Genomic DNA, 24,059 nt, shown 5'->3' on the forward strand with positions numbered 1-24,059 from the left:
TGACCTAGGCCTAGGCAGGGATGAGATTTCATCCCAGATTTTGCTAAGAGTGTTTTCTGTGGAGACTAGCAGGCTGCTAGGAAGAATTGCTGGAATTGGCTGTGTCACTGGGGGAACTAGAGTTGAAGGGTTACAGGAGATGAGTCCTGGAGAATGGGAGGCAGGGACGAGGGCGCCAGGGAGCTCGGGGTGAGAGGGGAAGGGAGAGTCCAGGGTGAGAAGGCCGGCGAGGTCTAGAGAGTGGTCAGACACCTGCCTGACAGTTGGGGCCACTTCTCTGTGCAAAGCAGGAAGAGGCAAGGTAGGCGGGCTAGTTCAGCCTTGGTGGAAAGGAACCTGACGTCTGAAGTCACTGGAGTGTGTCTTGGGCCACTGCCTCTGCTCCGCCATTCATAAATCAGTACTTTTTCCTTCCCCAGAACTGCCCTGAGCTGAAACCAGCTTTCTTCTTTCCCTGCAGCAGTCCTCCCACCCTACCTAAACCCTGCGTCCACTTCACACTCCCCCGTCGTCTTCAGCCCCTCTTTCCTCTATGACCACAGACCTCTCCAAACTGGACACCAAGTCACTGTTCATAACTACTGTTCCACCATAGGATCTTCACATCAGTCCGAAGGCTGACGGATGTAGGGGGCGGGCATTTGGAGTGTAGAAAGGCAGCTTGGCACATTCTCAGCATATGCCAGCCCACACTGCCCCTTACCACCAAAGCCTATTTCCCGTTCTGTCCAGTGGGCGCAGCTGTAGCTGACCTGAAACCTTTGGGGACAGGCTCATTGATCGTTTAAATAGAGAGGTACAAGGTCTGGGAGGTCTGGGCCTTGATGACACAGCTCAGGCACCACAGGCTCCTCCCACAGCGCGTCAGGCTGCCTGAGGCTAAGCACAGCTTTTATTTTCATTTTCTTGTCCATAAAGTCTCACATCATATGCAGTTGTTTTCCTTCTGCCCTAAAAGAAAGACAACCGGAAAAGCCACTCTCCCAACTTCATCTTTTGAAGGAATTATGTGGCCACAAGGATCTTTTTTGTTTGTTTAAATATATAAATAAGATGGGATTTTGCCATGTTGCCCAGGCTGGTCTCGAACTCCTGAGCTCAGGCAGTCCACCCACCTTGGCCTCCCAAAGTGCTAAGATTACAGGCATGAGCCACTGCACCTGGCCAACCACAAGGATCTTTAGGAGCAAGTCCTCTTAAGAGAAAATGACAACCTCTATGGGATTTGAACAGTAGAGTTCCTTTTGCAAAGCAGTTGTGCGGTCCACACCTCCTAAATTGCCCTACTTTCTTTGCCTTTGTTGAGTCTGTATGAGATCCTCATTAACAAGTTTAACAATTCCTGGAGACTGAGGCTTTTGTCAATTATGACAAGACTTCCCATTTCCTAGACCGTAGTCTCATCAGCATTTTTGTGTGTGTACAGTTTTGACTCTGTTTCTCTTTGTCTTTTAAGTGTTCTTCCTTTGGGATTTGAATGTGTCCTTGTAAATCACCATGAGTCCATTTTTGGAAGAAGTCAGGGTATAAATCTCTTATCAGATATGCCCAAAAAGTTTTATCTTTTGACAATTAAAGAATCTCCACAGCTGGCAGTAGCTTAAACACTATCAAACAGTGACATTTTTGGGTGGTTTCCATTTTCAATTTCAGTCCTGCCTGTGCCTTTTGGGGTATTTAAAGTTGCTACCAGAAAGTTATATGGCTTTTCAGACTGCACTCATGAATTCAGTCCAGCTGATTAATCAGTGTCTACTGAAAATAAGTGGTGTCTCTATCCGGGAAGTTTAGCGCTGAGTGGTCCCTGGGGGCCTGTCTGCCATCTCTCTGTGTCTTGAAGCTGCTGCTGCAGCTTAGTTTTTTACTCATTCAAAAGCTAACTAAAATAGCCTACTGCCACCTATTATCTGCCGACTGACTTCCATGATTTGGATTGACTTTGAAGCCATTGTAAGATTGCATTTTAACATTAAGTGACCATCAAGCACAGGTCAGGTGGATGTCATTACAGAACAGGTGCAGCCAATTGATTTCTCCATGTCATTTGCAAATCCAGAAAACACCATCTTCCATGCCTAGAGATGAAACCAAAGCACATGGAAAGGTCTCTTTATGAAAACTGTGTCGACAGCCCCTCCTGTTTTACCAGGATGAGTTGATTGATCACGCTGTGCCACCATATCATGCCACAAAATGATAATATGTTTGCTTACAACACAGGTAGACGTGGGTGTGGTGCACTTCACTCCCTTGATACACCCCAAGATAGAGCAGCCGTTCAAGCTGGTGGAAAAAGTTGTCCAGAATGTATTTCAGTTCCGAAGGAAATACTGCCATCGAGGGCTCGGGTGAGAATGCCTTTTCTTCTCTTCAGTCACAGTCTTTATAAAATCCTCAGGTACTTCTTAAGAGCAGGCACCTTGTTTGCTCAATTCTTAAAGCTCCCAATGAGTATTACACTTAGTTTAGTCCTATGACGGGCAATACTTCACTGCCACTGAGGAGAGAGCAAAGACTTGCTAGACCTCAGGTGGCTCTCACAGGGTGGCTTTACCGTAAGCACATCTTGGAACTGGTGACTGCACAGCTCACGTTGGCTCTGTACCGGGGAGCTCGTGGTTTCCCAGTGAGTACTGGGACAGATCATAATGGGTCTTAAAATGCTTGCTTTCTACCAAGTTGCCCCATCGCTTCTTTAAGGATACACTTGAGAACTAGGAAGCACATACAACTTCTGAACAGCCAAAATCATATCACGAAGTCCTCACGCAAGCACGTCTCCATCTTACAGAAAGCTGGTGCTCCGAAGAGGCTCACAGGAGCCACTGGGGAAACCTGATGGAGCTTAGTGGTCTAAAGGTCACCACCTCGATGGGCTCTGAAGAACCACAGCCGTTGTGCAGATCCAGGAAGAGCCAAGAAGCTGTTTAGTTAGGCCCAGTGATAATGTGCTTAAGGAGGCAGGAAAGTGTGTATTTGTAAAAGATTTCCATCTACGATAGTCTATCCATATTCAGCTGTTCAAAGGGGCTCAGCCTGAGAGCTACATATTTCTCATTTTCTAAAACCTCTTCAACATGGCTTCATTTTAATTCTCTCCTTTACAGGGTCCAGAGTGTCCCTTTAGCACATGAAATGACAGCAGATTATTTCAGGGGCCAGCTGGGCATCAGCTCCTAAGAGCACTGCAGTCCACAAAGCCCGTTCCTGAGGATCCAGATGGCAGAGGTTAGAGCCTCAGCCTGCCACTTGTTACCTCTAATTAAGCCAGGATTCCCACCTTACCAGATAATTCCTACTTCTCTATCAGAGACTTAAGGTGCACAGCTGGTGACTGGCCAGCCATTTTGATGCTAATTAGCACAAAGACACCTCTCTGGCTGCAGCGCACTGCTGGTGAGTGAAACAGAAGCTGGATTTCGGCTCACACGCAGAGCAGAACCCACACAGCTGTACCCAATAGTTCTGATTCATGGGGGAGGGGGAGCACAAAAACTATGTCCTTTTATGTACTTTTGAAAATCCTGGAATTGGTCTGAGCCTGGAGCTAGCACTAGTGTTTCCAAGGCAACCCCCCAGCTAAGTGAAGGGCCCCATTCATTTCAGATACACAGTCCTTAGGACAGACATGGGCCAGATACTGTGCCATCTGGGGCAGCAGACCTGTTGGTGTTCTTCAGGTATTAGAGACCATCATCAGGCCCTCTTTGCCATGAAACTGAACTCAAAGATCTGTCACCTCAGCCCGAAAGTGTGGAGGACATGCAATTCATTGTTGAGAGGACCGTCAGCCTGTAAGAAGCATGCAGTCTCCCCTGGCTAGGACACCGTCCAAGCCCTGTGGGATGAGCTCTGTAAGAGCCCTGAGACTTGAAAGAAAGAAAATGCAATCCAGGCCTCACTCGGCAGCATTTCAAGCAGTTCTGGTAGTCATTTTAGAACAATGGTTCAATTTGCATAGATGAAATGTAAAATATATACTCAAAGATGCTTGAAAAATAAGTGGAATAATTATTTATATTTTCATATGAGCTGTTTTCAGACTTTTAGCAAAACAAGTAACTCCTTTAGCATGAAGAGTTCCAAAGGCTGATAAATTCAGATTCTAGAGACTCAAAACTAGAGATTTGTCACACAAGAAGTAATACAACTCTCACATCAAAACATGAGGCAAATCAAACTTACATTGCAGATGTTACTTTAAACTTACTTACCTTAAAAATATATGTACTGATTGAGCTCTGGAGAATATTTTCCCATGGTGCGGATGCCTTGCGCATCGGGTTAGAGCTGCCTCAGAGGCGGCCCTACCTGTTACCTGGTGCTATAATCCCAGAGGCTCAACTTTGCTGTTTTCCATTGAGGGTTAAAAAGTGTCATGATTTGCAGAATTAAGTAAAATTCTGATTTTTCCCTCTTCCCCTCAGAATGTTATTCCCTGAAGCGCAGCGCTTGGAAAGCACGGGCAGGCTGTTAGAGCTGGCAGACGTGGACCCTACTCTTCGGCCCTGCCAGCTCTCCATCCCACAATTTAAGAGCCTCTGTGATGTATACAGAAGAATGTGTGATGAAGACCCACACCTCTTTGCATATAATTTCAGAGAAGAACTCAAGCAAAGAAAAAGCGAAAAGAAAGAAAAAGAAGATGACGGGGAGAGTCACAGACTCTAGCCGCTGCCTGGGGGTGAGCAGCCTACAGGATGTCGATTTTCACTACGTGGAGCTTCTTATATGGGTACTCTTTTGTCTTTACAGAATGACAATAAAAATGCCAGTGACCAGAGGTGACTTATTTTCCTTTTACTGTACAGCTTGGCAGAGAAAATAAATATCATCAAATAAGGTACAGTACAAGCTTTCTTTTAATATATACTGCATAGATATGACATGTTTAGTATAAACAACATCTATTACAATCTTACAAAAATGAAGTATCTGCACATTTTGCCCCTAAACCACATTAAAATAACTTAAATATGCTTTAAATAAAGCAAAAACTAACAGCTGAAAGAAAATGCCCAGAGGATTAAAAAAAAAAAAAAAATGACCCTTTAAAAGCTATTAATCACAACTTCCCCAACCTTACTTTTTCCACATAACTTAAAATAGAATGCAATGTTAAGGATTCTAAATCATTTGATACCTGCTCAAAAGGGATATAAACTAAGTAATTTACAGATTCTGACCAGTTTCATCTAGGTTTCTGATCTACAATAAATTAAAATAACTTAAATCTTTACAACTATTTTGTGGGAAAATGTATACTGCACAAAACCCAGTAATTAATAGTTTGTTGTTGTTGTTGTTGCAATTTCCACTTTACCACCAGTTTAAAAGTAAAATGAGGAATTTAACCCATATCTGGATTGAATCATACTATGATTTTCCGTGGCTCTCTGTTTCATAAAAACACTCCTCACTAACAACAGATGTCAAACTCTGGACACTGAATTCTCGCTCTAGAACAGAATTTAGGTCGATGGTGGCATTTTCAGATTGACTGTCAAGGGACTGGTGACGTATCTGTGCCTTGAGCAAAGTCCCTCTGTTCCTCTTGGTGCTGTTGGCTTTTCGTTTGATGGGACAGAAGTGCCCCCGGACCAGTTTGGGCTGCTCTCCTCCTTTTTGGCCCACGCCCGACTCCAGGCCTGGCTGCTGCTCAGCCTCAGGGTGAATGTCCGGGTCCTCAGAAATTCTCAGTCTCTGGAACTGAATTTCGATGTCTTTAGTAGGGCTGCCCCGCTTCAGAGTCTGATGGTAGTCATCATCTTCATCGCTCAGGATGTCACTCTCTTTGATGAGATTGTCTGCAAAATCTGCCAAGCCGGGATGTGGGTATTTCCCAGGAGAGGTGCTCTTGGAGTCCTGTCTGCCCTCGGCCGTGGGGCAGCCGCTGCTTTGGGTGCCGCTGCTCAAGCTGCCCTCGTCCGAGTCCAGCAAGGTTCCCTTGCCAGTCTCACCTGTCCACTCACTGCTGGAGGAATTCTTCAGGACTTTTAAAGACCTGGATGAAGCTGCAGTGAGAAAAACACATTTCGCTGTGATACAGAAACAGGTTACACAATGTGTAATGTTTGCCTTAAAGCTTGTGTAAGATTTAACGTCTTTTTTTATTTGTTGTTTTTGAGACAGAGTCTCACTCTGTTGCCAGGCTGGAGTGCAGTTAGGTGATCTCGGCTCACTGCCGTTGCCACAAGCATTTCCCCTGCCTCAGCCTCCCAAATAGCTGGGACTACAGGCATGCACCACCACGCCCAGCTAATTTTTTGTATTTTAGTAGAGACGTGGTTTCACCATGTTGACCAGGACGATCTCAATCTCCTAATCTGCCTCAGCCTCCCAAAGTGGTGGGATTATAGGTGTGAGCCACTGCGCCCAGCCAACATTTAACATCTTAATTAAGATTTTATGATATGACTTCAATTAACAACTATCCTGGTATTTAGGCAAAAATGCAGCTACTAAAAACAGCCTGAGCAGAGTGCAGCGGTGTGATCTGTGCTCAATGCAACCTTCACCTCCTGGGCTCAAGTGATCCTCCCACCTCAGCCTCTCGAGTACCTAGGACTACAGATACACATGACCACACCTGGCTAATTTTTATACTTTTTTTTGTAGAGATGGGGTTTTGCCGTGTTGCCCAGGTTGGTCTCAAACTCCTGTTCTCAAGAGCTCAAGGGATCCACCTGCCTTGGCCTCCCAAAGTGCTGTGATTACAGGCATGAGCCACCATGCCCAGCCTAGAAAATGCTCTTTGTCTCTCATGAGAACTGTCTCTCCTGGAATGTCAAACCAACCTTCTGAAATTTGATGTTATGGGGGGGGGGGGTGTGTTTCTCTTGGATTGAAAGAAGGATAGGAGTTCTCAGTTTGGGTGTTTTTACAAATAATAACAGCATATTATTTTGATGGCCAGTTTACTTTGACAATGGAGAAAATAGTAAATATGTGGTAAATCTGAAGAGGTCACACTGTGATTTAAAAAGAAAAAAAGAAGTTTCACATTTTCTAAGACTAATAATAACAAAGATAATAAAACAGTTAATGTAGAAATAAGGTTCTGAAAACTTAAGCTGAAATTTTAGAAACAAGCAGAACAACATGATTTGGAATGCTTACTTGGTGCCTTATCGATTAAGAATGAATATAAGATGCCCCTTAACTTAGATGGCATTACGTCCCAATCAACCCATTGTTAAGTTGATAATATTGAAAGTCGAGAGTGCATTTAATATACCACTGACCATCACGGTCAGGCATCTAGCCTGCTGTCAGTGTGCTCAGAACACTCACGTTAGCCTATGGTTGGGCAGTCATCTAGCACAAGGCTTAATTTTATAATTAAGTGTTGTGAATGCTGCACTAGAAGCGAAAAACAGAATGGTTGTTTGGGTACTGAAAGTATGGTTTCTACTGAACGTGTGTCACTTTCACACCATAGTAAAGTCGAATAACTGTAGGTCGAACCATCAGAAGGTGGAGACCATCCGTGTAAGGTTTCTTGATCTTCATTCAGCACTCACCTTCAGGATGCCTGGGACTGCTCTGAGCACTGGGAATACAGCAGTGAGGAAAACAAAGCCCCTGGACTCATGCACATCTTAGTGGAAGAAATAAGATGGTACATTTGGACTATGTCAGCTGGTAGGAAGAGAAGGGATTTGGGGTTGGGGGTGGCTGTATTTTACAAAAGAATGTCTTGGAGCAAAAGACATGTTTAAGTCTCTTAAAAGGAAATAAAGATACCCTGATGGCATAAAGTAACAACTCACAGCTGTATTATAAGAGCATATATCCTTTTTAGAAGCTCATGTTTTCTTGAATAAACACAAGGCTAGCAAAATTCTCACCTAATTTTGCCGAAACAGGAACTCGGTTCTTAAGAGGTACTAGGCGATCCTTAAATGTTTTCTCCAGTGGTAATTCACACTTTATGTGACGCCTGAAGTTTTCCCTCAGAATAGAACGAATCACCTTAACAATGTTGGTTTTGCTTTCACTGTCGCTGGGTAAGGGGGAGAGAAAACATCATAAGTGTCCAGAGTGCTCATTGTGCTCCCATTCCACGCTCACCTGTGTTCCTGTGCCTTGCACCTGCTGGCACCCAGCAGCTGTGCCATGTGGCCTCCCGTACAAAAGGAGGTGAGAATTGATCACGCTAAGATTTTGATATTTATTTAATCAACGTATTCTCCTTCTACTAGTAGCCTTGGTTGCCTTTTTTGAAGGGCAGGGAGTGTGTCATCAAAATGTCATCAAAATTCAGGAGGGCACTAAAAATAAACTCCCTTCTTTAAGAGACATAATTCTATGTTATTTCTGTTGGTTTTAATCTTCAGAAGTCAGTAATACCTGCAACACAACTGAAAGATAGTTTCTGGCCGTCCTTCTATTTCTGACTTCGTATGGATCAGTTCCCATATGGAATTATTTTCTGTCCCTGTGTAAAAGGAAATGGAACAAGAGTCTACAACTTTGCCCAAAATGCTGTGGTTAAGAATACTTGTAAAGTTTAAATCTCATGACTTAACAAAGTCTAATATTCCCAGTCCTGGCTCATTTTCTTCTGTGGCTCATTCTATGTATGATTTTCACAGTTACAAGAACTGTGCCTTTTGGTTACTTTTCACATTTCCTGCTGCAGACTTTTCTCCGTCTGAACTGCCTTCTCCCTACCTCTGGAGCCCCTCTCTGGGGAAGAGATTTGGTGGATCCCATTCTTCAGCCTTCCTTTGTAGTTCCTTTCCTTAGAAGGAAAAGGAGCTGGGGTACTTGAGGTAAAAGAGGCCAGCCCCAAATGAGTTCTGTTCTAGAAAACAGAAGCACTTCTAAAAGCTAAACAGAAGCCCATCAGGGCACTGCATGACTCAGCCTGCTGGCCTTTTGTGTCACCAGATGCCTGTCACCAAAACAGGATTACTCTGGAAGGATCTCTGTACATTTTCCAGAGTCAAAGATTGTTTTTCTTTTTATATCACTACCTAACCTTAAGGAATTTTCAAATGTGTTAGAAAAACAAAGATCCACAAATTTATGTTTTTACAAATTTCTGGTATTGTAAATTACCAGAAATGTAATACTGGTATTGTAAATTACCAGAAATTTGTAAAAACATAAATTTGTGGATCTTTGTTATTCTAACACATTTTAGGGTATCAAGGGTATCAGGCAGGAAGGAAAATGTTGAAAACTATTGTTAGGGAAAATAAGGCACCAATGGAGAAAGGCATTTGGCAAAGAAAAAGCTATCCACCAGCAATTAGTTTCTCCCAGAAATCTGCAAAGGAACATCAAAACAACCTCTCTTGTCCTCATTTTCCATGTCTATAAAATAAAAGGCACCAAAAGTGATCCCCAAGGTCCTTTCTTATTTTTCATTCCACAGTTAAGTCTACTAAAATGCTTTTTCTGGCATCGGATTGCATGAAACATTTACCTGCTGGATTCCCTAGTCTGACTTGAAGTGCGGAGATGGGTATCAACCAGCGGAATTTAAATGGATCCAAGTCGGCAGAACTGTGCGCAGGCCGGGAATTCGAGGGCTGGAACATGAAGGCCCACCAAGAAAGTGTTAGGGAAGGTCTCGCTGCGGGAGGATGTGTGCACGGGGAAGATGGGGCTATGTTCTCCCTGCGGGCAAGTCTCCAAGCAGCCAAGTGAGTGTTCAGGGCATACAAGTCAGTCAGCTACACACCCAATTCTCAAAGACCTCACATGCTGGGGAAGGTGGGGAGGCCGAGGTGTGGTTCAGAAGCAGTTACAGGTCTCAAAGCAAGAACAGCAGCCAAGGCTTCATGCCCTCACACTGCCTCTAAATGGTAAACCGATGGCGTATGGTATTCACAGCTAACCTTGTTTTCGTTTTTTGAGTCAAGGTAAAAGGCATTTGAAAATAAACCAAACTTTCAGACTATATGTATGGAACAAACATGGGCCATTTTCAGAGATATGAAAGCTGATGTTCTATATAGGCCTCCGCATGAGTATTTGTCTATTTACTTATTTATTGACAGGGTCTCACACTGTCGCACAGGCTGGAATGCAGTGGCATGATCAAGGCTCACTGCAGCTTCCACCTCCTGTCCTCAGTAGATCCTCCTGCCTCAGCCTCCCGAGTAGCTGGAACTACAGGTACGTGCTACCACACCCAGCTACTTTTTGTATGTTATGTAGAGGCAGGGTTTCACCATGTTGGCAAGGCTGGTCTCAATCTCTTGACCTCGTGATCCGCCAGCCTTGGACTCAGCAACTCCTGGGCACAAACCTCAGCCTCCCAAAGTGATGGGATTACAGGCATGAGCCACCATGCCCAGCCATACATCTTTAAAAACAGACATCTTTCACAGGGAGACTCAGAAACACCCTCAGTATGTGGTGGGGTGAGTTACCCGGAGTAAGCAGTATCAGTCAGCGTGGGCTTGGTGCTCAGTGGGCTTTTCAGTTCGTTAGTAGGAAGATACAGACATGAAAAGGGAGCTTAAATTAAAATGAATTTTTGCCTTACCAATTTCTTTTTCAGTTTGCAGTTTTCTTTATAAACCAATATGACGGCTCTCTTAAAAACTAAAGAAAGGAAAAGAGAAAGAAAGTATTTTATGCAACCTCTTTCAAGGTTAAACTAGAACTGAATGTCTTAACAGAATAACGCTATTCAAATGTATGTGTCTCTAAGACTTTACTCTGCCAACACAAGAGTGAATAAATGGTACTTCCCATTCGCTCATATTTGAACTATGCAGAAGTACCTGCTTATTTAAAAGCTACTATTGGAAGGAGATCTTAGTTTTAAACTCTTTGTTTAATTGAAGGCTAAGGGCATTGTGTTCATCTCAGTGACAATACACTGTCACTTGCTCTCCCAGGTCTCAGAATTAAAACATCTTGAAATGCAGCAGACTATTAAGATAGCAGGTTTCTGGCCGGGCACAGTGGCTCACGCCTGTAATTCCAGCACTTTGGGAGGCCGAGGCAGGTGGATCACTGAGGTCAGGAGTTCAAGACCAGCTTGACCAACATGGTGCATTCCCTTCTCTACTAAAAATACAAAAATTATAGCTGGGCATGGTGGCAGGTGCCTATAATCCCAGCTACCTGGGAGGCTTAGGCAGGAGAATTGCTTGAACCCGGGAGGTGCAGGTTCCAGTGAACAGAGATCGTACCATTGCACTCCAGCCTGGGCAACAAGAGTGAAACCCCATCTCAAAAAAAAAAAAAAAAAAAATAGCAGATTTCAAAATAGCCTCAGGAATCTGTTCCTGTAAGGGAGAACAAGATGAGGACGCAGAGCAATGCTGGAGTTTTAAATAGTTGGAGGCTGGCCCTTGTTAAATCCCCAACCATTATAGCAATTCTCTGACTCCTGGAACTCGAGAGTGAGCTGGACTGGTGAGGCTTGCGAAATTCTTCCATTACTCCCAGCCTCTTTTCAGTCTTCATTCTTCTAAATGGAATACTAACCAAATAATGTGAGTTCAAGGTCCTTTCTGGCTTTTCCTAGAGACAGAAATGGATTCAACCAGGAAACCGTGGAGTGCATCAGAAGCTCTCCCATTGAAAGCTCTGTTACCTAGATTGTAAAAACAGGAGGTAAGGAAGACGTGGAAATCCCAGGCTAGACCATCTCATGTTAGATAGTGATGTACACACAGTCATTGCAAAAATGCAAGCACAGCTGTTTAATTTTTATGATCCCTGTAAACATGGGGCCGTAAGTAGTAGTGGGGGTTTTGAAAACATGAGCCAAGCACCATAGTGATAAACAACGTAAAGGTGAAGGCATTTTGCTCCAATGCACACACATGTAGGTGAGACATGCTTTGTGATTAACTCGATTTCCATAAGATTAACTCTACCAGTGTCTGTGGTTCTTCCAGAGTGCCTTTGAAAGTTTTCCCCTGGGATCTAGTACATACAACACCTCTGAGCTCCATTCGGGCTGCTGATGATAAAAGAGCACCAGCGTTGAAACTGGCCAGAGTGAAACACTGATCTCCAGCTCTTTCCCGTTCCTGCCATTTTCTTCCTAAACTATGCTACTTCCTGCATGCAGGCTTTAGAAGCACACGATTCTAAACTAAGCAATCAGATAAAAAGGAAAAATAGAAAATGTCAAATCCTGCTTGGACTAGTTTTATAAGTAAGCAGTTAACCAACAGTATTTGATGTTTTTATTTTTTTTTAAAAAAAAAAAAAGCAAAATAAAGGAAAAGCCCCAGACTCTACATGCCAATTCCCACTTCCTTGCTCCACCCTGCCCTCTGCAAACTCGCTCTCCACGGATGTTCCAGCCAATTTTAATGTGACATAAAGTCATATTTTAAACCAGTGTAATGAATTTTATGATATGTCTATATGTAAATTGTACAGTTGATTAGACACATTGTTATCAAGAAAATCTTAGGGATTATCTCCCTCAGGAAAATTCTAAGAGGACAACCTATCTGGAAGGTCACCACAGATCCCACAGCCACTTGCATTAGGCTCCCAGAGTGCAGGCGTCTCACAGACCTCCTTCTCTGTCCCACTCTGCTCGGCAACTAGCTGGTCAAACACGGTTCCATAATCCTCATAGATCTTCTGCATCTCGTTGATGTGGCTCGCTACTTTCTCCATTGCCTTTAGTGCTTCTGCAAGATATGAAATCCTTTTTATAACTGTTAATTTGTTTTAGATCCAACAGTAATAATGAAAGGAGTCATGACTCAAGTCAGGATCCCAGACCAGTACCTACTAGTAGGAGCATTGCATTCAGATTAAGTCACACTGTAGTCCAGCCATTAGAATGAAGAACAGCAAAATTACCTCCTACCTCAAATTCTCTTTGAAATGAGGCAACAGTATCAGTGAAAAGTTTCACTAATAACAACAACTAACATTTATGGAGCCCTTTCTACTTGGCAAGGATCACGACAGGTGATTTCTGTGAATCATCTCATTTAGTCTCCACAATAACTCAAAGACTAATCAGGCTAGGCACAGTGGCTCATACCTGTGATCCTAGCACTTTGGGAGACCAAGGCAGGTGGATCTCGAGGTCAGGAGTTCAAGACCATCCTGACCAACATGGTGAAACCCCATCTCTACTAAAAATGTAAAAATTAGCTGGGTGTGGTGGCACACTCCTGTAGTCCCAGCTACTCAGGAAGCTGAGGCAGGATAATCGCCAGCACCCAGGAGGTGGAGGTTGCAGTGATCTGAGATTGCTCCATCTCACTCCAGCCTGGCGACAGGGCAAGACTCTGTCTCAAAATTTAAAAAGACGAATCAATCCCATCTTACAGATGAGATAAGTGAGTGCAGGATATTCTGCCAGAGTTCCAAAGAGGAAACACAAGAGTTAGGTCAGGCTTCAAACCCAAGACTGACTGGGCTTAGGGCGCCAGCTCTCAAGTTTGGCTTCCCTTTCTGGTAACCAGGATCTAGGTGTAAACAGAACATAAAAATACCCCTGCATATGACTGACTGACAGAACAATTGTTTGCATTTATATGTGGTATATGTTCATAACTTTCCATGAGGGAATATGAGGGAGAAATTATTTTATAAAAGCAAAATTTTAGGTCACTTCCAAATTCAGTATTCTTCAAACATTTTTTTCTCCCAATTCAGTATTTTAATTCTATCTGGAGGGAAGTTTGGAAGGAAGTTTTTGTTTTGTTTTGTTTTTTGAGACAGAGTTTCACTCTTGTCCAGGCTGTAGTGCAGTGGTACAATCTCTGCTCACCGCAACCTCCCACCTCCTGGATTCAAGCGATTCTCCTGCTTCAGCCTCCCAAGTAGCTGGGATTACTGGCATGTAGCACCATGCCTGGCTAATTTTATATTTTCAGTAGACATGGGGTTTCTCCATGTTGGTCAGGCTAGTCTCAAACTCCTGACCTCAGGTGAACACCCACCTCGGCCTCCTAAAGTGCTAGTATTACAGGCATGAGCCACTGCACCTGGCCTGGAAGGAAGTTTTTAAACCCTTCCGAAGATCATCTTAATGCAAAATGAAGTCTTACACAATATGAATGCTGAATATGATCTGCATTATTTACTTATAGAATTTAACTGTCATGTAAAAATGCTTTCCCTGTGTTGATTTTGATACCAAAGTATGCTTGTCATGGAAAAAGAGCCAATTTAATTTATACTCTTCTCAGTATTGATTATTCAGTAATACTAACATGTTAACAAGTCACTTTCTCTCCCCAGAAATTCTGTCACCTGTGGTTTAACCGGACCTCCTAATTTCAATATATGAACAGGTCACTATCTCCAATCCAAATAAAGCCCTGTATAAGGATCCTCTATTTACCATCAGACTGCAAGGCTTTGTGTTTTTGACAAATTGTGTCTCAGGCAGGCCAGTCATTTCAGAGGTTCAAGCAATAACACAGCCGCGGCGACTTGAAAGCGTAACCCATCCTTGGGAGTTTGATTTCGGAGCCGCGCTCTGCTTAGATATCTCCACAAGGTGGAGCCTCACCCAACAAATCCGACTAGCAGCTCTGCCGGCAAACGCCACAAAACTTCACCAAGTGGTAGGAAAACAGGCCCGATTTTCAGTTCCGGCAGCCCTGCTTCACAGCCACATGACCTGATGTAATTAACTTCTTTTAAAAGTGAAGACGGAACCGTCCCTGTACATGAGAAGTATGGGGCTACCCGGATGAGATCATTTTTACCAAAGTATTCTGTAGGCTCTAAAGGAGCGACCATATACCTAGCTCTGTTCACATATTCACAGTCAACCTAAGATTAACCATCGCAGAACTGAAAAGTGACACAGGACGTGCTACTAGGCGGGGAAGAGGTGAGCTGGTAAGCCCAGGGCGCGGCTGGCAGCCCCTCACCGCACTTTGCAGGCCCTCGCCCGGAGGTGTGGCCACCTTACCCGTCAGGTGGTAGTGTTCTTCGCTCTCCTGGTCCGTCAGGGACACCAGCTCCTTGAGCAGCAGTGGGTACTTGAGCACTCTCTGAACCGGCTTGATGAGGTAGGACTCCAGCGTGGAGGAATGCTGCTTGGTGGGGTTCCGGGCATCCAGAAAAGCCTTGAAGGCTTTGTCAGTTTTAGCTGCAAGCAGATGGATAAAAGACCTTAGAAGAGCACAGTGGGGTGAATTAAATTCATTTCTCTTTTAACATTTATAGATCATCCATTTCTATAGTCCTCTTAATGCCATTCTTTAATAAAAACCCAAACACATCAGCAGGTCAGGCACCCAGCTGTCAGTGTGGGATTATGCATCACAGCCTGACAAAGCCCTGGAGTGCTGGGAGCTTCCGAGGATGGAATGCAGCTGCACGCCAAAGAGGAACACCGACTCAAAATGCAGGAGTGTCTGACTTTCAAGACACATTTCATGCATACCCATGAGAAATACTGTTATAGGTGGCCTAAAAAGTGAGTTTCAAACAATTCATTAAAAGCCATGAAGCGTGGGCGTGGTGGTTCACACCTGTAATCCAGCACTTTGGGAGGCCAACGTGGGCGGATCGCCTGAGGTCAGGAGTTCAGCCTGGCCAACAAGGCGAAACCCTGTCTCTACTAAAAATACAAAAATTAGCTGGGTGTGGTGGTGGGCACCTGTAATCCCAACTACTCGGGAGGCTGAGGCAGGAGAATCACCTGATCCCATGAGGTGGAGGTTGCAGTGAGCCAAGATCACGCCACTGCACTCCAGCCTGGGTGACAAAGCGAGACTCCATCTCAAACAACATCAAAAAGGCCATTAAGCAATGTTATCCAGACCCTACACCACACCCACAAAAAAATTCACAAAGAAAAATGAATCAGTGTTTTTCCCACTGGCCTCACATTAGTTGTTGCTTACTCTGTACACTTGCGGGCTATTTGAAAAGCAGTATCTTTTCTCCTGCAAAGTAAGATGACAGGCACTGCAGCCTACAGCCTTCATTTTACAGCTCCAAGTAGATTCTCCCTTCTCACATCCAGAGCCACAGCTCCCTTCCACTAGGCATGACAGTAGGACCCTCTCTGGCAGTGTAAACTGCCCCTGTTCAGAGTCTGGGTGCCATGAAGGGTGTGCATAGGAATCCAGGTGCATTTAGTTTGAGTGCCAGCAGATACACTAGCACTACTTTGATTCCGCTAGTTGACATTGGATGACCAGTTGCTTGGAATGCAGCTACTCTGAAGGAAGATACACCCTTATTTGGGTTGTGTTATCAGATCAAAATCTACAACATTCTAGGAGATGCAATACCATTTTGAGTGTGATTACCAGGCCAAGTAGGTGGTGAGATGACCCTTCTTCTTTATGACAAAGGAGAAACTGAGCAAGCCACTGGTATGTGTTCATTGTACTGTACTGACTGTCAATACAGCTAGTGCTCAACTTACGACCACGATTGGTTCCGACTGACCGGTCGTAATACAATTTGGTCGTAAGTTGAGTAGGCTATATGCACGCGGAGATGGTAGTGCTGCCGGAAGCTGGTCCGCACTGTCGTACGCCCAGCTGGGCAACATTTGCGCTGCCAGACGCGGAGCAGTCGTGGCTAGCGATTGTGGTCGTAAAGTTGAATGGTCGTAAGTTGCATAGGGCGTCAAGTCGATCAATACCTGTATGTATTGTCAAGTACATTGGTATGCTTTCACTGTACTACAAACTGTCAATGTGGAGGTGTTCGTGGGCCCAGCATGGTGGCTCATGCCTATCATCCCAGCACTTTGGGAGGCCTAGATAGGAGGATCACTTGAGGCCAGGAGTTAGAGACCAGTCTGGGCAACACAGTGAGACCCATCTCTACAAACATTTTTTAAAATAAATAAAATTAAAAAGAGGGTGTTTTGGGGGGAAATGCCAACAGGGTTCAGGCATCTGTCTAAAGCAACTAGAGAAGATGGATTCTGCCTGGGTCTTGCTCCCTTGAAGCATTCTAAGACTGCACTTTTTAAACATGGGCCTTTTCTTCTGGGATACTATAAGGTTTGGGACTAAAATCCAGTAGCAGAGCTGCATCCATGGACATGAATGAACACTAAGGGCGTCAGGATAAATCTCCAGGTGCCCTCTAGGACTGCGCAGAGAGAAACACGGAAGAGCAAACTTTGGGAAATGTGAGCTTTTTCCAGTTGCACCAGAGAGACTTTATATTCAGCTGACATACTTCTTGTGAGTTTGGTGGTGGTTTGGTGGCAGGTTGTTGTGGCTCAGGTAGCCCTTAAGTGTACAGGCTTAAGGATAACAAGGGGCTGGGCACAGGGGCTCATGCCTATAATCCCAGCACTTTGGGAGGCCAAGGTGGGTGGATCACCTGAGGTCAGGAGTACCAGACCAGCCTGGCCAACATAGTGAAACCTCATCTCTACCAAAAATACAAAAATTAGCTGGGTGTGGTGGCAGGCGCCTGTAATCCCGGCTACTCGGGAGGTTGAGGCAAGAGAATCACTTGAACCCAGGAGGCAGAGGTTGCAGTGAGCCGATATCGCACCACTGCACTCCAGCCTGGGTGATGAGCAAAACTCCGTCTCAAAAATAAAATAGGTTAACAAGTTAAAAAAAAAAAAAAAAAAAAAAAAGCATTTCTTTCTACTCCTATCTAGGGTTTGGGTTGCAAGTTTTTTAGAGAAAGGAATTTGGCAAGAAAAGAATCCAGATGTAACTGACAACAAAGTGACACATGGCAAAGCAACATCTCTGCTCTTAGGCATCCTTGTTCACGGCTACCAATAAACTAACATAAACAGAAACCTTCCCCTTTAATATTTGCCACTGTCAAGGTCAAGGATAGACCTTAATACATCAAAATTGCACTTACCCTCTACTTGTTAAATATGGATTTACCCTTTACTAACAGTTAAAAATACAAAAAGCCAGCTATAAAAGGCATAAGGAACTTACCTCGCTCCAGAACCTTCTGTACTTTGATATGGTTAGCACAGAATCCGCTGTACAGTTTAAAGTGGTCCGCATAATAAAGGAAAGAGCCTCCAAGGGAAAACAGTAATTTCTAGAAGGGCAGAGGGGAAAGTCAAATCAGACATGGTTTAATCAATGTGTGCTGGCTTATGGCATCTGATGGCCCCCTGGCTTCTGTCAGACTCCATAGCACTAATGCCTTAGAGAAGGTCAGTCCTGCTCCATCCACACAGGAAGGGGGGAACAGCCAAGGCGCTAACTGGCAGGTCTCTATCTTGACTGAAAAGTTTCCAGCAGCAGAGCCTGCTGACGGTGTGCAATCCAAGGACAAGAAACAAAAAAAGTTCTATAAAAATACAGCTGTCAAGGTAGGATGTAAACGATCTGAGAAGTTCATTAATAAAGCTGACTCCGCACTGCTTGGGTAGAACAATGCTGTCTGTATGGTTCCAGGTCCCTAGGCGACTGCCTTCCGCCCTCTCTTCCTTGGAGGCGCTTTCTGCCCATCGCTGTGGCTTACATGGATTCTGTGGAGCACCAGTGCTTCATAGAAGAGAGGAGTCGAGCCCAGCAATTAAAAACCTACGCTCTTAATCCCAGATTCACATGACCACGGAGAAGAAGGATTAGACGCAGGGTAAGTGCTCTGGTTTCAGAAGCAACCACCCTGGATATCCTTCAGAGCAACTGAGAAAAGGGCATGTGCGTGGTCAACAACCAGGTGGGCGGTGCACCAGGAAAAAAAATACAGCCTTTACCGCCTGCCAAGGAAAACGGTGCAAGGAAAGCATCTGGACCATCCTAAACAAATGCTTTCTCATGGGAGAACTGTGCACCATATCCACTTATTTTTACTTTAAGCCTAAATCTGAGATACTCACTCTAAACTGTGAGGGGGTTTCCAGGATGTTAAAGTCAGATGAGGCTGAAATCCCATCCTCCAGGGTCTCCAGAAACACCTTCTGAAATTCAAGCATCTCTGGCAAACTTCCAAAAAGTGACTCCATCTAAGTGAAGACCAGGATTTGAAGAGCGGATTAGCCATGGAGTTCGGGATACCACGTTAACTCTTAGGCCCACAGATAAATGGCAAGGAAATTCTTCATGGAAAAGCAGACAGAAAGTATATCCTTTAAGAAGACAACCCATTCATTATGGGATATGGTTTATACATAGAAAGTTTCACAGCTCCATCCCCTACAATTCTCCATTTCTACAGTCACTTTTTAAGTGGATACAAAATTCTCGGAATTCAAAAAAAATGCAAGTCAGTAAAAACTATGTGATTTAACATAACAAAGGTATGTACTGAAAAGTAATTTCTAGTCACACTCTCTTCTACCTCAAAAAGAACATAACCATCCCTCTGCCTGTGTAAACCCTCTGCCACTGTCAGGCAGCCGAGGCCACAGCATTGTCTGGGGAGGAGGCTATGCCTGGGACTCTCAGAAGACCCTTAAGTCTTGGGATGTTCTTTTGGGATCAATAGAGATAATCTCATAGGAGTTCTGCTAAAGGCAAACGGAGGCTAACCTGTGGGTCACTGCACAGAAGGAAGGTCATTATTATTTACCTCATCTTGGGTAAGAAAGGTCTCATTCTGAAGTGGCTCCAAGTATAATTCAAAGAGGCAGCTCAGATCCTGAAAGAAAACAGATGAAAGTGTCTTCAACACTCTAGTCTCCAGAATACCCACAAGAGTTGGGTAGGAGCAAACTGGCAGCAGCTCCCAAGGCTCCCATCAGGATAACAAAGTTTGTGTCTTGTTGAAATTATTATTATTATTTTTTTTTGAGACAGTCTTGCTCTGTCGCCCAGGCTGGAGTGCAGCTGAGCAATCTTGGTTCACCGCAACCTCTGCCTCCTGGGTTCAAGCGATTCTCCTGCCTCAGCCTCCCAAGTAGCTAAGACTACAGGTGTACTCTGCCATGCTCAGCTAATTTTTGTATTTTTAGTAGGGGCAGAGTTTCGCCGTGTTGGCCAGGCTGGTCTGAAACTCCTGACCTCAGGTGATCCTCCTGCCTTGGCCTCCCAAAGTGCTAGGATTACAGGTGTGAGCCATCACACCTAGCCTTTGTTGAAATTCTGGACCCTAAAAGTGGTGATTATTGCTCACCTAATTCAAAGATATTAATACCACAATACGGGCAACAGCTGGATTCCACACCTTTCTAGCTCCATCATTGCCTCTGCTTAGGTAAGTGTCTTAGTGACAGAAACACCCTTTCCTCGGGCCACCACAGCAGGCACACTCACTTCCTTGCAGAGGAAGGCGGTCTGGTTGGCACTGGTGTCAGGTGCAACCCAGCTCCAGGCTTCTGCCTCAAGGAGCACAGTGAGAGGTCCAGCATGGAGCTGGGAGGGTCAAGGTATGGGGAGCCCTTCAACTTTGGTGTTGACAGATTCACGGAATTTCAAACTCGCATATTCAAAGGCAATACAACATTTCCACGGAGCTTCAGCTATAATGGCTAAACTCGAAGCCATATTTGGGTCTCTTATAAACGAGGCTCCAGCAGGACAGTATAGTGGGAGTAGACCAGTCACAAAGCCCATGAGCAAAAGGTTTTGTTTAATAATTTTAAGCAAAAGCCAGGTGCAGCGGCTCATTCCTGTAATCCCACCACTCTGGGAGGCCAAGGTAGGTGGATTACCTGAGGTCAGGAGTTTGAGACCAGCCTGTCCAACCTGGTAAAACCCTGTCACTACTTAAAAAAATTAGCCGGGCTTGGTGGCACACACTTCTAGTTCCAGCTACTCGGGAGGCTGAGGCAGAAGCATCACTTGAACTCAGGAGGCAGAGATTGTAGTGAGCCAAGATCATGCCACTGCACTCCGGCCTGGGCAAGAGAGCGAGACTCCATCTCCAAAATAATAATAATTTGAAGCCAAAACCAGGATATAATTTAGTAATAGAAAAGATTTCTCTTTTATTCTGAAGAATTTTGAGTCCTAAAATAGTAGAGGCAGTTGACTGCAAAGTCAGCTATAACAACTCCCTCACTTCCCAAGACGGGAAGCTAAGACCCAGAGAGCTTCATAAAGCCCAAAACACCCCCAGAACTTTCTGGCACTAGTTCGGAGAGCAAGGCAAGGCCTGTGACACAGATGCTGTTTCACAATAAAAACCTCCCTGGCCTTCCCCCACCATATTCCACACTGGACCATAGAGAAGGGAGATGACGGAAGCTACAGAATCATAATCTCAGGGGACACACAGATGCCAAAAATTTCAAGGAGCATGCAGGGATCCAGGTTAAATGACAAGATTCTGTGTTAAACATCAGCAGCAAAAAAGAAATGAAAAAACTGGTGTGTGTGTGAATCACAAGAGGCACCAAGCGCGGGTGATTTTGTGAGTGCTGGGGCTGGCAGTCATTCCTCAAGGGCTGGTGCTGCCCGGGAGGACTCACTGCGCAGCAAGGCTGGTCCGCGTGGAGCTGCGGAGGGCAAAGTGCTGTGACCTGGGGGGCCCTAAGAAAGTGCAGGTTTCTTGCAGAGAGAAGGAAGAGTCGCTCCTTGTCCACGTCACCCACGATACCACCTGAGTACTCTGCCAGCCTGTCACTGACATGACCCTCCCGGTGCAGCGTGGCCTAATAGTAAACTCCAACGACACCATTAACAAAAAGGGATATTCATTCTCCTCTCAGCTCTGCCCTTGACTCTGGGGCAAGAGCTCCAGGACTATTCTCAAGATGTCAGAAGGGCTCTGAAGCTTCCAAAACATCTACAGCTCCACACAGCGACTTGGAAAAAGGTGACTGTGGAGACAGATTATTCAGAAATCGAGTCTGGACAGCCTGGCTGCTGACTTCATCTCCACACCCTGGATGCGGAACAAGGCATAGCGGAAAGCGAAACGAAATTGTCATCTCTCTAACTTTTCTTTCTCCCCTTTGAGACCAAAAGAAGGGGCTTTAGGAAGCTCTCCTGGTCTACCTGTGAATAAAGCCTTTGGTAAAGTCCAGGTAAAACAGTGACATTAACCAAAGGGGAAGCTCAGATCTGTCTTGCGGAGAAAGAAGATAATAGCCACGCGTGCGTGCCAAGTCTTCATTCGTGGACTCAGCAAGTCAGAGCTGGAGGGCATTTAGAGAAGAGGGGGAACCAACTGTCTCAGACCCCAAATGAGAGAGTTCGGGGGCTGTCCAAGGCCTTGCAGCCAGATGGAGGCAAAACCGGGCCTGGACGCCTTCGCCCTCCGCGCCGGGCTGCACTGCTTCAGTCACTGACAAATGAAGCAAGCTTCAGATGGTCCCAAAGCTCCAAGAAACACTTAACAGCAAAAGAACTCTGCTCCCCAGGCTCCTGTATTCTTTATAAAAATCTTTCTCAAACCACTAACTCGGGGCTTATGAGATGGATAAATGAATTCTTTGGGTACTGGAGATACTGGCCACTGCCCCTTCACAATGGTTCAAGGCTATTCCCACATGCTGACCACTCCCCAATGTCGGGGCTCCGTTCTACACAATGACCACCAGCAGGCAGGGCTGGCCCAGGCTACTGCCAGGACTGTGGGGGCCTGGATCAGCCATCACATGTGTACAGATTGTTCCCAAGTTCCTCATCACCTAAAATGATCTGTCTCCCCTTTTACTAAACCAGTACAGACTCCCTTCCCACAGATTGCAAATGACAAACCAGAACATCTGTTTCCATAGCGAAAGCTACCTTGGTAACAAAATAAGCCAAGGATCTAGTTTTTTTTCTGAGTCTCCTCAGCTCTTCCACCCTCTCACTCCTCCCCTCCCTTCCTCGCAGCAATTCACTGATTCAAGGAGCAGGCGTCCCCCTGGGGAGTGGCAGGTATCCCGGGCAGGGGTGATCTGGGGACCTCTGCCAGCATATCACTCGCCGTCAGCAAAGAGGCGCGAATGCACGAATGCCCAGCTCTCCTTACCTTCACATAGGACTTCTCTGTGTCCACGAGCTCCTGGATGACTTTGCGGAGGCGGTCTGCATCGGAGAGGTGACGGGCCAGAGGCCTTGGAGGAGGATCCTGACTCTCCCGTGGTCCTTCCATACCGTTGGCCTGAGTGTCGTTAAAACTCCTGCACAGTGCAGTGATCTGCTCAGCACTCTGAGAGAGGACAAGAGGTGGAAAATAATCCACTGCCCCCAAGGGCACCAAGTGTCTCCGTCTGTGCTCAGCAGGCATCTCAGAGGGGCCTCCCTGTAGGGCACATGGTTTCATTCACCTCACACCCCTCTAGCTATCATTTCAGATCTGAGTGAGGAAAATGTGCGCCCACACTCATGTTCAGTGTTTACACACGAGGCTCTCCATGGTCACATCGGCTGTTAGATGCGTCTCTGGAGCTGAAATTACAGAGCCATGGCCTAGGGCTAACCCTTTGCAGTCAAGGTGAGGTAGCTCTGAAATCAGGAAGTTACAACTTAGTAGGGAGCACGAGGAACAGATGGGCTCAGCGGGCCCGCAGGCCCCTCAGTGGTTGGTCTGATCCAGTTTTCCATCATTCCCCCCCCACCACCCAGAGAGACTCAGGAGAGGTGCAGCCCAAGAGCAATTTCAGGATAACTTGGCCACAGTGGGCCCGGAGTTGTGCCCTCCAATCTAACCATTTTACTCCACAGTCTGGTGCCAAGTAGCAGTTAGGAGTGAAAAAGTCTTGAGCTGGTGCACATGCCCATAATGGAGAAGAAGCAGATGAAGATGGTAAGATCCTCGCCCTAAAGGAGTGCGGAGCCCTGAGAGGGCATGGGCAGGGAGCAGAAGACACACAAAGCCTGGTGAGGGTGAGAGGCCAGGGATAAACCAGCCTCAGGGGAAACCTCCGTGAGGAGGGAGCTGAGCTAGTCTTAACAGGGAGCCAGGGCCAGGCCTAGGGGGTGTGGACCCAGAGGAAATACTCCCGGTCATGGGAAAGGAATCACACAGATGAAGAGACAGGAAGGAACATGGCTGTCTAGGGGGACCGTCGGCCTCTGATGCAAGCTCCTATTCAGACAGAAGCACAGTGTGCTGCCGCCTTCTCAAGGACAACCCATCTGCACCCGCCTGCCTTTGCCTGGAAAGCCTCACAGGTGTCCACCCTGGAACGCTTCCACAGTTGCTGGAGCAGGGTCGGATTGCAAATGTCCGTTTACTTCTCATTCTTTCCATTCCACCCACACATCTTCACCCCATCTCACCACCTCCGCCTAGAAGCCCGGTGAGGGCAG

General features: G+C 45.6%; 2 protein-coding genes across 12 annotated transcripts in view; one reads left to right on the forward strand and one right to left on the reverse strand.

Annotated features, from left to right (window-relative positions):
- TFB1M (transcription factor B1, mitochondrial) overlaps nt 1-4,848 on the forward strand; it is a 57,876-nt gene extending 53,028 nt beyond the window's left edge. The window contains exons 6-7 of the mRNA XM_032258763.1: nt 2,221-2,348; nt 4,428-4,848. Of these exons, the coding sequence (XP_032114654.1) occupies nt 2,221-2,348; nt 4,428-4,671 (372 nt within the window). The 3' untranslated portion in view covers nt 4,672-4,848. The remainder of the gene's footprint in view (nt 1-2,220; nt 2,349-4,427) is intronic.
- Nucleotides 4,786-24,059, reverse strand: part of TIAM2 (TIAM Rac1 associated GEF 2) — a 241,044-nt gene continuing 221,770 nt past the window's right edge. For 6 of the 11 annotated variants that reach the window (XM_032258743.1, XM_032258733.1, XM_032258739.1 and 3 more), the window contains 12 exons: nt 22,777-22,956; nt 19,444-19,512; nt 18,752-18,877; nt 17,853-17,961; nt 14,879-15,058; nt 12,508-12,626; nt 11,458-11,566; nt 10,505-10,563; nt 9,437-9,542; nt 8,353-8,440; nt 7,851-8,005; nt 4,786-6,014 (listed from right to left, as the gene is read on the reverse strand). In XM_032258743.1, coding sequence (XP_032114634.1) covers nt 5,377-6,014; nt 7,851-8,005; nt 8,353-8,440; nt 9,437-9,542; nt 10,505-10,563; nt 11,458-11,566; nt 12,508-12,626; nt 14,879-15,058; nt 17,853-17,961; nt 18,752-18,877; nt 19,444-19,512; nt 22,777-22,956 — 1,938 coding nt within the window. In that variant the 3' untranslated portion in view covers nt 4,786-5,376. The remainder of the gene's footprint in view (nt 6,015-7,850; nt 8,006-8,352; nt 8,441-9,436; nt 9,543-10,504; nt 10,564-11,457; nt 11,567-12,507; nt 12,627-14,878; nt 15,059-17,852; nt 17,962-18,751; nt 18,878-19,443; nt 19,513-22,776; nt 22,957-24,059) is intronic. The other 5 variants (XM_032258734.1, XM_032258732.1, XM_032258737.1 and 2 more) reach the window with 2 other exon arrangements.

This window comes from Sapajus apella, unplaced genomic scaffold (genome assembly GCF_009761245.1).
Source record: "Sapajus apella isolate SASKATOON/1434 unplaced genomic scaffold, GSC_monkey_1.0 scaffold105, whole genome shotgun sequence".
Classification (NCBI taxonomy): domain Eukaryota; kingdom Metazoa; phylum Chordata; class Mammalia; order Primates; family Cebidae; genus Sapajus; species Sapajus apella.